This window comes from Balaenoptera acutorostrata, chromosome 2 (assembly GCF_949987535.1).
Source record: "Balaenoptera acutorostrata chromosome 2, mBalAcu1.1, whole genome shotgun sequence".
In the NCBI taxonomy this organism is placed as follows: Eukaryota; Metazoa; Chordata; class Mammalia; order Artiodactyla; family Balaenopteridae; genus Balaenoptera; species Balaenoptera acutorostrata.
The window spans coordinates 174,545,825-174,560,420 of record NC_080065.1 but is presented as its reverse complement, the minus strand read 5'-3'; the positions used below and the strand labels follow the sequence as shown (position 1 = coordinate 174,560,420).

Genomic DNA, 14,596 nt, shown 5'->3' with positions numbered 1-14,596 from the left:
CGCCACCACCAGTAACAAAACCAGGGCACCCAGTTCAATTTGCATTTGAGATAAACAACCAACAATCTTTTAAGTATAAGTATATCCCAAATAGTGTGCAGAGAGGGGCATACTTATGCGAATAAATGATTTGGTGTTTATCCCGAGTGCAAGTTGAACAGGGCTTATCAGAAATGCAAATTCTGGGATCTATGGAGTGGGCTATACTTATGCTATCAAGTTTTTCATTGTTTATCTGAAATGTAAATCAACTGGGTGTCCTGTATTTTATCTGGCAATTCTAACCTAAGGTGACCAACCATCCTGGTTAGCTGGGACTGAGAGGTTTCCTGGGATGTGAGATTTTTACACTAACAACAGGAAAGTCCCAGGCGTAGTTGGTCTTTCTGGTTTACCCCCTGTTTTTTGTATCTTTTGATTCACTGTGAAGGGTCCCAGCCTTGGTGGGAGCAAATGAGGCTAAAAGCAGAGCCGTGGGGCAGGGAAGAGTTCTGGGTTCTTCCTATTCATATCCTCCCTGCCACTCCTTGCAGATACGGATGCAGAGAGGGAAGCCCTACAGAGCACCGCCTACCCCGTAGTACAGACCTTCTGCCAGAAGCACGGCCTGATGTCCGAGGTAATGGCCCGACTGCTCCTCACTGCCTGAGGGTCAGGGAACGAGGGTGTGCCACCCGGGGCAATCACACGGGCTCTTTGCTTAGAGGAACCCTGTGCCAGCGTTACACCATGGAGGCTTAAAGTCCTCTTAAAAAAGGAGAGCGGAGGGGTCGTGGCCACAGGCACTGCGGTCAGCACAGGTGGTGTGGCAAAGTACTAGGAGTGTCTGCCTTGCGACCCTGCTCCTTGGGCGTGTCACTTTTGTTGTTGTTTTGTCCTGCCTTCCCTGGCTCTCCCTGCACTGGGGCAGCTTCGGGGGGCATCTAAGAGGGCCGTGGGATATCCGGGGTAGGCAGGCAGGTGAGACGTGCCTTTTTCCTGGGACACTAGCGGTGTACCAGCCGGGCAGTCACCACGGGCCCCAAATAGAGTGCACCGATCCCAGGGCAGGGATGTTGCTGCCTGCACAGTTCCAAGCGGAAACCAACACACTGTCTTTGGAGTCTCAGCTTCAGGTGATGCTGCCTCCTTGCCATTTACGACTGTCACCCATCACACCAACGGCCCCCACCAGCATTTATATATTACTAAGAAAGAAGCAGTGCTGTGATGGGAATTTGACTCTGCCCGCCACTGATCATGAGACATAGTTCAATGGTAGAGACACTAAAAGGGAAAACATAGGTGCTGAGCACCGATGAAACACCCCATGTTCATCCCTTTAACATCCACCAGGCGCTGTGTGACTAACACAGTAAACATCCTCAAGACGCAGTCGGGGAGGCAGTGGCCCAGAGAGTTGAAGGTTCTTGCCCAGAGCTGGTAGCTGACACTTTTTCCTTCTCCCCTTCCTCCTCCAGCCACATCCAGGACTGTAGTCCTTTCACCCCATGCTGTAGTTTATTAGGAATTTTATGTCTTTCCCTCTGGGCAAAGGAATTTAGGGAGGCAGGGACCATTCTGAGCCCCATCCCCCGCTCCTCATCCCAGCTTTCTGAGGGGTCAGCTTCACTACTTGAATTGAACCCTTCTGCCTGGCCGGCTTCTGCCTAGCAGGCAAAAATGGACCACAAGCGTGCGGTTACCAAGGAGACTTTGCCACATCTGATTCTGGCCAAACGAAAACCCTCCTTTGCAAAGAAAGCTCTGCGAACAAGTGTGGACATGTCCTCGTTTAAAAAGGAACAGTTTGAAAATGCCCAAGCTCTTTAAAAAATTTTTTTTAATGTTTTTAAGTAAATTTTTGAGTTCAGAATTTAGATTTGCAGGAAAGTTGCCTATGGTACAGAGTTCCCATATGCCCCACACCTACTTCTTCCCCTATATTGTAAACATCTATTATCGGGGCATATTTGTCATAACTAAGAAATGGACATCGGGACGTTACCATTAAGCAACCTCTGGACTTTATTTGACTGTCACCAGGTCTTCTATTCGTGTCCCCTCTCTGGTTGAGGACCCTGGCCAGGGAACCCTGTTACATTTAGTTGTCACAGCTTCCCACTCTCCTGTGGCTGGGACAGCTCCTTGGTCTTCTCCTTTGTACTCATGACCATCACAGTATTGGGGATGACTGCCCAGGTGTCCTGCAGGATGTCTCCAATCTGGGTCTGTCTGATATTTTTCTCATGATTACACTGGGATTATGGGTGTCATTCAAATTCTTTTGATCCAGACATCCCTCTTTGAGGAGAGGCTATCAAAAATTATTGAAGAGGGACTTCCCTGGTGGCGCAGTGGTTAAGAATCCACCTGCCAACACAAGCGACACAGGTTCGATCCCTGGTCCGGGAAGATCCCACATCCCTCAGAGCAACTAAGCCCATGTGCCACAACTACTGAGCCTGCACGCCACAACTACTGAAGCCCACATGCCCTAGACTTGCATGCTGCAACTACTGAGCTCCCGTGCTGCAACTACTGAAGCCTGCAGGCCTAGAGCCCGTGCTCCGCAACAAGAGAAGATACCTCAGTGAGAAGCCCGCACACAACAACGAAGAGTAGACCCCACTCTCTGCAACTAGAGAAACAACAAAGACCCAACACAACCAACCAACCAATGAATACATTAATTAATTAATTAATTAAAAAATTTTTTTAATTACTGAAGAAATTTTACACCTTTATCAAAGGGAATTTTTTAAAAAATCACCCATCCTACCACCTTCCTGACAAACCCACGCTTGTTATTTCCAGGTGGTTGATCTGAGGTGGGGTATTCGGAACACCGAGGCCACCAACCACATGACCACGGAACTCTGCTTGGAGGAGCTTGACTGGTGTCGGAAGACATCCATAGGGCCAGCTTTTGTTGTGAGTCTCTTGGGAGGGATGGATTAGCTCTTACTTCTCATTCCACCACCAGGATATGGCCCCTACTTCTTAGCCAAACCCGTCAGTGGAGGGAAGTGGGTGGCATTTCTGTTATCATACCCAATCTTCGTAGCCTGCCTATGGCAGACATTGCTAATCGATCACAGCACTCATTTTTCTGCAGAGCTAGCTGGGATCCAGACATTAGCAGTCAAGTGGAAGCAGCAGGTGAGCTGGAGAGCAGAGTGTTGAAGCCCAAAGGGATCTTAGAATTTGCTCCGAAACTTCCCCCCGGGTTTTTCACCTCATTCACTTTGTCTGGGGAACATTGAGGTCCTAGAAAACCACAGAGAAGGTGGAAATCTACAGGGTATCGAAAATTTTTTTCTCCAATGTGCCCCATGGTGTTGGGAGCAGACTCTGTGGCCCTATCTGGAGCCTGCCTCGGGGGCAAACTTCCCCTCCCTAGGTGAGACCAATCAGGGTCTTCTCTCGTCCCCAACTACACTCCCTCTGACACCAGAACAACCCCCAGCTCACAATTAATGGTTTGGGTTATGATCAGCAACTGATATTCCAGAGTTTTGATTTATTACATCACCAAGTTTCAGATACACCAAGAACTATGGCATTTTGGCTCATAAATCCTAGAGCAGGGGTCAGCAAACCACAGTCTATGGGGCAAATCCGGCCCCCTACCTGTTTTTGTAAATAAGGCTTTATTAGCACGCGGACATACCCATTCATCTACATATCGCTCAAGACTGCTTCCCAGCTTCAATGGCAGAGTTCAGTAGTTGCCACATAGACCGTCTGGCCTGCAAAGCTGAAAATATTGGCTATTTGGCCCTTGGTGGAAAAATTTGCCTACCCTTGTCCTAGAAAGTAAAGAGGAAAAAAGTCAAGAAAGTAGCTTTGCCCAATATTTCTTAATCACAAAGAAGCTTTGAGCAACTCCCAAAAAAACCTCTCCTGGAGATAAGAATGTAGGAATTTGGAGAGGGTGTTCCCCATATGAAAGTGGTTTTCTAGGGAAATAAAGACAAATAGATGAGGCCTGTTTGGCCTTAAAACTGCACTGCCCAACGCGGTAGCCATGAACCACATGTGGTGATTTAAATTTAAATTCATTAAAGTCAAGTAGAATTAAAATTTCAGCTCCTTGGTTGCACCAGCCACATTACAGTGGTTCAGTTGTCACTTGTGTCAAGTGGCCACCATATTGGACAGCAAGGACATGAACACTTCCAGCACTTCCAGAAGTTCTAGTGCTGCCTTAGAGATTGTCTCCTTAAAAAAAAAGACTAAGACCTGGCAGCAGATGCGAAAAGCTTTCTTTATTATGTAGCAAGTTTTATCTATACAGTTACCATTGTGTTTTCATTCTTCTGTTCTATACTTTTCTTTGTATGTTGGCATCAGTTTTTCTTTTTTTTCCCAATTTTATTGAGATATAATTGACATCCAGCACTGTATAAGTTTAAAGTGTACAGCATAATGACTTGACTTACGTGTGTTGTGAAATGATTATTAAATAAGTTTAGTTAACACCCATCTGCTCATATGGATATGAAAAAGGAAAATGTTCTTCCCTAGTGATGAGAATGGTTAGGATTTAGTCTCTTAGCAACTTTCAAATATACTCTACAGCAGTGTTACCTACATGCATCATGTTGTACGTTACCTCCCCGGGACATATTTATCTTATGACTGGAAGTTTGAACCACTTTATTTTATTTATTTATTTATTGAAGTATAGTTGATTTACAATGTTGTGTTAGTTTCAGGTGTACAGCAAAGTGATTCAGTTATACATGTATATTCTTTTTCAGATTCTTTTCCCTTACAGGTTATGAAAAAGTGTTGAGTATAGTTTCCTATTTTAATTATTGCTTTAAAATACATCCTAATGTTTGAAAGTCTGTACCATCTGGCTTACGTATCTCCTTCACACATTTTTTTTTTTCCAGTCTTCTAATTTTGCTGATGATTGAGCCTGATGATTGATCATTTTGTTGTGTTTCAAAGAAAAAAGAAAAGAAAACAATTTTGTAGGGAAAAAAGGGAGATGGGGAGAAAATGAACTCCAGGAAGAATTCGATTTTGCAACCCAAATGGCAGGCAGTCAAAAGCACAATGCAGTTTCCAGGTGGCATAGGAGATGGGGGACAGGAGGGAGGGTGATCTCTGAGCTTCCCCCAGGCCCAAACGGCCCAGGGACCTTGCAAATCCTTCCAAAATCTTAGTTATCAAGATAATTAATATTTTAATGCAATGGTTTTTTTTTAATATCAAAATTGACCCCCCAAATCCATGAGGAGCAAAATGTCAAATTCTAAAGACAGGATCCACCCTGCACTTTGGAGACCCATGTTCACCTCCCCCCCCAGTCTGGCCCTGCTCCCTGGCTGCTACTGGGGACAGTCCTGCCCCCAGGGCCACATCAGAGCATGAGATTTGGGCAGAGCCAAGGGAGGCCTTCATTCTTGTCACAGCTCTATTGCTGGGACAAGCCAGCACCTAGTAATAGGTAAACAAGGCGTTTCCTGTGGCTGTCATAACAAATGACCACAAATGTGGGGGGCAGGGAGCTTAAAACGACAGAAACTTATTCTCTCATAATCTGGAGGCCAGAAGTCTGAAATCAAGGTATCAGCAGGGTCGCACTCCTTCCTAGCTTTCTCGGGGCGAATCTTCCTTGTCTTCTCCAGCTTCTGGGGTCTCCAGGTATTCCTTGGCTTGTGGCTGCACCCTCCCCCAGTCTCTGCCTCTGTTGTCATACCATCTTCTTCTCTATTTGTGTCAAATCTTCCTCTGCCTGTCTCTTGATAAGGACTCTTGGGATTACATTTCAGGCCCACTTTGATAATCCAGGACAGTCTTCCAGTTTAAGGTCCTTAGATAAATCATGTCAACAGAAAAAAAAATGCACAACCTAAAAGTTGAGAGTTATGTTTTATTTGGTGGACATTCTTAGGACTTCAAGCCTGGGAGACAGCATCTCAAATAACACAGAGAGACTGCTCCAAAGAGGAAAGGGGGAAGCCAGGATATATAGATAGGAGTTTTTGCAACAAACACCATGTAGTAAGAATATCAAAAGACTACTGTTAAAGAAAACCAGTTATCTTAAGTTAAGGAATTTATTGCTTTCCTATGTATGGGAAGATGCAAGAGTTTGGGCTCACCGAAATTATTCCTTTGATATGTACCTCAGCTATCTGGGGCCAGTATCCTGTGCTTTCTCATCCTGAGTCTCCTCAGGGTGCATCGTTGGGGGTGGCTGCAGTGGCTGACTGCTTGATGGCAGGCATCCTGTTTCCTCTTGAGCTTCCTCAGGGCTCACCATCAGGGAGGCTGTAATGTGATGGTTCAATGGCTGCAACGTCCTTTGTTTACTGGCATGGCAGGCAATATTGTTTCACTCACGAGCGGAAGATCAGGAGAAGGATTTATTATGACTTGCAGCAAGTAAGGGGAACACCAGGGACCTTTCCCAAAGCAGTGTCTCCCCGAATGGCAAAATTGGGGAAGTTTTAAGCTCAGGGTACATGCATATTCATGAAGGGGCTTGAGCAGAGGAGAATTCAGCATAGAATTGGGGCAGAGGTCCACAGAGTCCAAGTTTTAGCTGATTGAAGTCAGGAGGGCCCACATCATCATTCTACCCTCCACTTGGGTAGGGGTCTTAGTTCCTGCAGAACTCAAAGATATATTATATGTATATCCCTTGAGGAGGAGCTAGGACTCTTTTTTGTCACTGGACTATTGTTTCTTGACTGCTTTTCCATTATTCCTGCATTCCCTCACTTCCCTTAAGATCATTGATTACTGAGATGTGTTCAAGGACAAGCATTGCAGCCAGGCTTAGATCACAAAAGGGCTTAGGCCAAAATGGTTTCTCTTATGTCAAGAAAGCCATTGCTGGTTCTCTTTCTCTGGGGACCCACTAACCTATCTGCTTACTTTAATATAATTATCTCCATGGTACAACCTCCAGGACCACTTTAAGGGCTCGGCATGCCTCACCCAGGGTCACAGATCTAAGTGCCCAAGCCAAGATCTGAACCTATACTCCCCACACCCCTCTCTCCTCCAGGCCCTCGTAGGTGACCAGTACAGCCCCCGTCCCGTCCCCTCGCTGATCGAGGAAAAGGAGTGGGAGGCGCTGAAAGCTCAGCTGAGCGCCAGGCCACGTGACCTGGAGCTGGCGGCACGACGCTTCCGGACAGACGAGAACGCCGTGCCCCCCACCTACCTGCTGCAGACCCTGGGCAGCGGGGAGGCCCGTGGGCCCGAGGAGGCCACCCTGACCTCTGCACTGCGCTCTGGAGCCCGGGATGCCCGCAGGCTGGGCCTCATCACCCAGGAGAAGTGGCACCGCTACCACCGGTCAGGTGAGGCTGCCGGGACTCCCCTGGCGGGTCCCCAGGAAACATCCACCCGTTTAAAATCCACATCACGTTTTGTCCAAACGCCACAGTCTGCATTTCTATAAATGCCAAACCAACCTAGCTCCCGGAGCCCTAGTTCTGAGAAAGATGATTTTTCTGATCCAAGAGAGTTAAGTCAAGTCCTGGTTAATTTCAGTCTCTTAGGATTCTTCTCTCCTCCCGGGGCTGCTTTCCTTTTCCCAGGCAGGCTCCTGGCTTTGGGGGACGTGTACTACGATGACCCCATCCCCGTTTGCCTGGGACTGAGCCACTCCCACGATGCTGGACTTTTAGGGCCAAACCCAGGACAGTTCCAGGAAAACTGGAAGAGTGGGTCACCCTGTGTTAGTCGAGAGCCGGCCCCTGCTAAGGAGTCGTCTTTCATCAATGTACCTGCCTTTGAGGTGAAAACTGAGGCAGAGGAAGAAGAAGTCTCTTTTGCCCAAGCGGGAGAATAGGGATTCCCCCCTGTGACTGTAAGTCTACCACCCAGCTCTCAGCTGGTCCCTTACCTCTCACCCCTGGCCTTGTCCTCTGCCCTTTCCATCCTCCACACTGGCTACCAGAAAGATTTTTCTAAAAATGCAGTGTGATCAAGCCATTGCCCCACTGCAGGCTGTCAGCAAGAGATAGGTTCTTCTTATTATTTATGAGTTAGTAATGCCAGCTTATTATTAGTATGTCAATTTACATCACCCAAACTATTAAATATATGAATTTATATCACCCACACTATTAAGTGTATGAATTTATATCACCCACAGTATTAAATATATGAATTTATATCACCCACACTATTGAATGTATGAATTTATATCGCCCACACTATTAAGTGTATGAATTTATATTACCCACAGTATTAAGTATATGAATTTATATTACCCACACTATGAAATATATGTATTTATATTACCTACACTATTAAATATATGAATTTCTATTATCCACACTATCAAATATATGAATTTATATTATCAAAAATATTAAATATATGAATTTATATTACGCACATTATAAAATATATGAATTCATTTTATCAACATATTAAATATATTGATTTAGTTAAAGATATTGAACATAGTGATATTTATTAATAGTATTTTAATTTTATTAAAATATATGATTATTATCTATTATATATATACATTCTAGTAAAGACATGCCAATTTTTAAAATTTTTATTTGAGGATAATTTTAGGTGAACAAAAAAGTTACAACATTATAAAGCTACAAAGATAGTGTAGAGTTCCCGAATGCTCTTCACCCAGCTTCCCATAATGCTAACATCTTACGTGACCGAGGTACATTTGCCAGAACTCAGAAATGAACATTGGTATTTAATATTGGTGCATGACTAGTAACTAGACTCCAGACTTTATTTGGATTTCCTCAGTTCTCCCATCAATGTCTTTCTGTCCCAGGATCCCACATTGTATTTAGTCCTTTGTCTCCTTAGGCTACTCTGATCTGTAACAGTTTTTCATGACCTTGTTTTTCACGACCTTGACCGATTTGAGGAGTACTGGCCAGGTCTTTTGTAGAATGTCCCTCAATCTGGGCTTGGCTGGTATTTTCTTTTTTTTTTTTTTTAATTTATTTATTTTAATTTATTTATTTTTGTCTGTGTTGGGTCTTCGTTTCTGTGCGAGGGCTTTCTCTAGTTGTGGCAAGTGGGGGCCACTCTTCATCGCGGTGTGCGGGCCTCTCACTGTCATGGCCTCTCTTGTTGCGGAGCACAGGCTCCAGACGCGCAGGCTCAGTACATGTGGCTCACGGGCCCAGCCGCTCCACGGCATGTGGGATCTTCCCAGACCAGGGCTCGAACCCGTGCCCCCTGCACTGGCAGGCAGACTCTCAACCACCGCGCCACCAGGGAAGCCCCATTGGCTGGTATTTTCTCATGATTAAATTGGGATTATAGGTTTTGGGGAGGAAAACTGCAGAGTTAAAGTTCCCTCCCCATCCCATCGCATCAGGGTTACCTGAGGCCTACTTGACGTCACAGGTGATCCTAACCTTGACCCTTTGGTCAAGGCTAGTAATGACATACCAATTTTTTTTTTTTTTTTTGTCCCCACTGTGCGGCATGCGGAACTTCCCTGACCAGGGAACTTCCCTGACCAGTTCCCTGCATTGGAAGCACAGAGTATTGACCACTGTACCACCAGGAAAGTCCTGACATATCAATTTTGAATACACTTTTATATGGATAATAATGTTAAGGCTACTGTTTCTTGGGCACTTACCATGTTGCTATTGCTTGCTCTATGACACAAAGCCAAGTGAGCTAATTGCTCTCATAGAGATGTCTGACATCAGGACCGTAATCAGCGTCTGGGGCCAAGTATGGGATGGGCCTGGATTTACATCTCAGCCCTGCCCCTTTCCAGCCGTATTGACTTTTGGCAGCTTGGACTCTCTTTTCCTCATCTGTAAAATGGAACTAGTCAGAGGTAGTACCTAATGGAGTCATTATAGGGCTCTAAAGGGTCTTGGCCCGGCCGTGATCTCATTCAACAATGAGATCTCTAAGCAATCATGTCAAACCTCGCCCATTAAGAAGTCCCACTTGAAAGAACAAATAGAAACTCCTTGGCATCAGCAGAAAGCACAAACAGTTGTGGAGTTCAGGGGCACGTCATGGATGGCATCTTCAGAGCATATTATTTTCCAGGCACCTTGCTCAACTTTTTTTTTTTTTTTTAATTTTTATCTTGAAATAGAGATTCATAGGAAATTGCCAAAAGAAAAAAAAAAAACAAAAAAGGAGGAAGAGGTATCCTTTACCCATTTTCCCCCAAAGGTAACATCTTGCAAAACTAGAGTGCAATAGTATTATACAACCAGGAAGTGGATATTGTTACAATCCAGAGAGAGCACACTTGTACAGACACCATTTGTGTGTGTGTGTGTGTGTGTGTGTGTGTGTGTGTGTGTGTGTATGTTTGTCTCGCCCATTTCCTTCTCTGCAATTTTCTCACCTGTGTAGCTTCGAGTAACCACCGTGGTCAATACACAGGACTGTTCCCTCACCGCAAGGATCCCCCCGCTGTCCCTTTAGAGCAGCATTCACCGCTCCCCACAAACCCCAGCACTGGTAAACATTAACCCATCTCCATCTCATTTATTTTGTTATTTCAACCATATCATAGAAGATAAGATCACAGACTGTAAACTTTTGAGTTTAGTTTTGTTCCTTCAGCATAAGGTGCTCAGCTTTTCACAAGCATTATTTCATAGAAAATCCTCACAACAGCCCCTTCAAGGTTGGACTAATACACCCATGTTACAAGGGAGGAAACAGAGACTCAGAGAGGTGAAGTGATTTGCCTAAGGTCACACAGCCTGCTGGTGGCAGAACAGATGGTCTTGGATTGGTTCATGCCAAAATGTGTCCAAGAAGGATCCCGTTTGGGGACTGTTATTTGCCTTCATCTCTGACCTTCACTCATGGGGCTGAGGGGCATGTGAGGTCAGTCCAAGGAGGACTTTTGAGTGGTTCTTATCTTTGGCTCTGAGACTGAGTCCTGTCTCCAAGGGCCTGACTCGCTCAGCTAGAGAGCTGGGATCCTCTGCTGAGCCCAGGGAGGCTTCAAAAATAACTCTTCAAGTCTGACTGCTATTTCAGAACAGTGGCCTCCAGGGAGAAGTCAGTGTGAGCTCTTGGCTCTGGAAAATACAGGTCCTCAGGGCAGCTGCTGCATGCTCTGGGACAGGGGTCAGCAAACCATGGCCCAAGGGCAAAACCTGGCCCACTGCTTGTTTTTGAAAATAAAAGTTTATTGGAACACACTGGAGTGCATTCATTTGCATGTTGTCTGTGGTTATGCCAGGTGACTCTGGAACACATTAAGCTTGAGAACCAATGTTTCCATCCCCGGAATGTGTCTCCCAAGTGTTCCCATTCGAGCCAACTGATGACATAATGCTGACCACACTCACTTCCCATCTCCTCCACTTTTGCAGTCATCGAGGGGGAAATAGAACGGGGCCTGCTGAGCTCAACAGACGGGGACCAGGGGGCGACCGTCTTCCTGAGAGATACCCAAGACCTCAACAAACACATCCTGGAAGTCTGCGCCCTCAAGATGGTGGACCAGCTTGCAGCCGGTTGCCTGGACACCGACGCCCAGAACCTTCTCAGCAGCCTCCAGGAGCGCATCGCTGACATGCAGCCCGGAGTTCTCAAGGCCCACCACCTGGCATGGAGCCGAGACCTGGCGGACCCCCCAAACAGGGCTCACGGCCGGTACCCGAAGGAGCTGGGGGAGCAGTTTGTGGCCAGGGCTAACCATCAGGTCCTCGAGTGCCTCCAGAAACTGGAGGCAGGCAGGCAGGAGTTGGCATGGCTCTATCAGGAGATCCGCCACCACCTGGGGCTCAGTGCCGAGGCCCCCCGGACCTTCTGTGGGCGTCAGGAGCTCCTAACCCAGCTGGGGCAGCGGCTCCAGCAGAGCAACGGCCACCCCCACCCACCTCTGGTGCTTTTTGGACCCCCGGGCATCGGAAAGACTGCTCTGATGTGCAAGCTGGCTGAGCAAATGCCAGGGCTGCTTGGCCACAAGACAGTGACCGTTCTGCGGCTTCTGGGGACGTCACAGATGAGCTCCGACGCCCGAGGCCTGCACCAGAGCATCTGCTTCCAGGTGTGCCTGGTCTACGGGCTACCCCTGCCCCCTGCCCAGGTCTTGGAGGCCCATACCAGGGTGGTCCAGTTTTTCCACACCCTCCTCCACACCGTCTCCTGCCAAAACTTTGAGTCCCTCGTGATCCTGCTGGATTCAGTGGATGATGTAGCCTCTGTCCACCGTGCTCGGAGGGTCCCCCGGCTGCCTCCCAAGTGCCCCCCGAGGCTCCACCTCATCCTCTCGGTCTGCTCAGGACAGCGGGGGGTTTTAGACACTATGCGGCAGGTGCTCACGGACCCAGGTGCTTACTGGGAGGTGAAACCCCTCTCTGGAAACCAAGGGCAAGAGATGGTTCAGCTCCTGCTGGCCGCCTCGAGGAGGACACTCAGCCTGATGCAGAGGGACCTGCTCTGGGCCAGCCTCCCGGAGTGTGGGCACCTGGGGCGGCTGAGGCTGGCCTTCGAGGAGGCCCCGGAAATGGGCCTCCACTGCTAAGGAAGCGATGCACCAGCTGTGTGCCTGCCTGGAGGAGACACATGGGCAGCTCCTGGTGGCCCGAGTGCTGGGCTGCATTGTGTCTTCCCGGTGAGTCTCTGTTGCTTTCACTCTTTTTTTGAATTGAGATAGAACACATGCATTCTTCTCCAAGGGCAGCCATGACAAAATCACAAACTGGGGGGCTCAGAACAATGGAAATCTATTCTCTCGTGGTTCTGGGGGCCAGAGTCAGAAATCAAGGTGTCAGCTGAACCACGCTGCCTCCGGAGGCCCTAAAGGAGAATCCGTTCTAGGCCTTTTTCTTAGTTTCTGGTGTTGCTGGCAATCCTCAACATTCCCTGGCTTGTAGACGCAAAACTCCAGTCTCCACCTCCGACCACCTTGTGGTCTTCTCCCTGTGTGTCTCTCTGTCTGAATTTCCCTCTTCTTGGAAAGACATCACTCATTGGATTAGGGCCCACTTGCATCCAGTATTGTTACTGACCAGGGTTCTTGGCCTTCTTAATCAACAGAAATTGATAAGAGGCCAGAAAAGAAATTCAGGCAAGGCTTTACTGGGGGCCCTGATGCAGCAGAGGGGAGGGAGAACAGGTAACAGGTTCCCCTGCTTGCTCGCTCCCTGAGGGGGGGTGAGCTGGTTCCTTATATAGAGTGAGGGTAGGGGCAGGTCTAGGGGTCGAGCCAGAGGGGTGGCTTAGGTTGTTTGCCCACCGCTCTGGTGGGGTTGTGTGCACGGGGCATGCTCAGTACCCTGCTTTTGCTTCCGGCTCTTCAGAAGTGGCAGCTGGGTTTTTGGTCTTTTTGTATCTTGTCCATAATTTTCCCAACTGTGCACGCACGCAGTTCTTTGTAGTCCCTTATAGTTTCTTTGTATTTTGTTGCTGGGAGAGACATTTGTCCAGGTGCAAGCACTGCAGCAAAGGGTCCCAGGTCCCAGGTCTCAGCCTGTCTCTGTATGACCTCATCTTAACTTGACTACTTCCCCAAAGACTGGTTTCAAACAAGGTCACATTCACAGGTTCCCCATGGATATGAATTTTGGGGAACACTATTCAACCCAGTCCAATTCGTATCATAATTTTCACTCTTTTAAAGTGTATAGTTCAGCAGCATTTAGTACATTCACAGTGTTATGCAACCACTATCCATCTCCAGAACAATTCCTCACCCCACAAGGAGACCCCATCCCCATCAGCAGTAACTCCCCTTCCCCGACCTCCAGCCCTTGGCAACCACTAATCTGTCTCTATGCATTTGTCTAGAGTATTTCTTCAGCAAACATTTTACTTAGAGATACTTTCAAATTATAGACTAGAGGAAGAACTCCCATAGTGCAAAAATAGTGCCAAGAACTCCCATAGAGCAGAATTTTTCAGCCTTGGTGCTATTGACATTTGGGGCTAGATCATCCTTTGCAGTGTGTAGGACCATCCTGTGTACTGTAGGATGTTGAACAGTATCCCTGGCCTCTACCCACTAGATGCTGCTAGTATCCCCCAGCTGGGACAACGAAAAATGTCTCAGGACATTGTCAAGTGTCCCTTGAAGGCAGGATAAGTCCTCGTTGAGAAATACTGCCATACTCCTTCCCCCTACAATCACCAATTTGCCATATTAGCTTTCTCTCTCTCCCTTTGCCTTTTTCCCTCTCTCCCTTTCCTATCTCTCCTTTCCTTCCTTCCTACATCCCTCCCTCCATCTCTCTCTCCCCTCCCTCTCTCTCTCTTTCTTTATTTCTTTCCATTTTTATTTCTATCTATCTATCTATCTATCATCTATCTATCTATCTATCTATCATCTATCTATCCATTCATCTGTCTGTCTCTGTCTATCCACACACACACCCACAAACAAAATTTCTCCCTGAACCATTTGAGAATTCATTACAGGCAGCATTCCTCTTCACCCTTAAATACATCACATATATCCTAAGAACAAGGGCAATCAGAACCCCACATCACCACAAGACAATTTTAAAACTCAGGAAATGTATCATAAATGCAATAATATTATTTAATACACAGTTTATACTCAAAATTTACCAATTGTCTCAAAAATGTCCTTTATAGCTGTCCCCTCTCCTTGCCCCCATCCCAGGATCCAATCCAGGATAACGCGTTGCAT

The 14,596-nt window shown here is 47.0% G+C and overlaps 1 protein-coding gene across 1 annotated transcript in view; it reads left to right on the top strand.

Moving 5' to 3' along the window:
• Positions 1 to 539: 539 nt before the first annotated feature.
• Positions 540 to 14,596, top strand: part of NWD1 (NACHT and WD repeat domain containing 1) — a 63,448-nt gene continuing 49,391 nt past the window's right edge. The window contains 6 exon segments of the mRNA XM_057540455.1: positions 540 to 573; positions 576 to 619; positions 2,797 to 2,913; positions 7,013 to 7,310; positions 11,313 to 12,445; positions 12,447 to 12,559. Coding sequence (XP_057396438.1) covers positions 540 to 573; positions 576 to 619; positions 2,797 to 2,913; positions 7,013 to 7,310; positions 11,313 to 12,445; positions 12,447 to 12,559 — 1,739 coding nt within the window.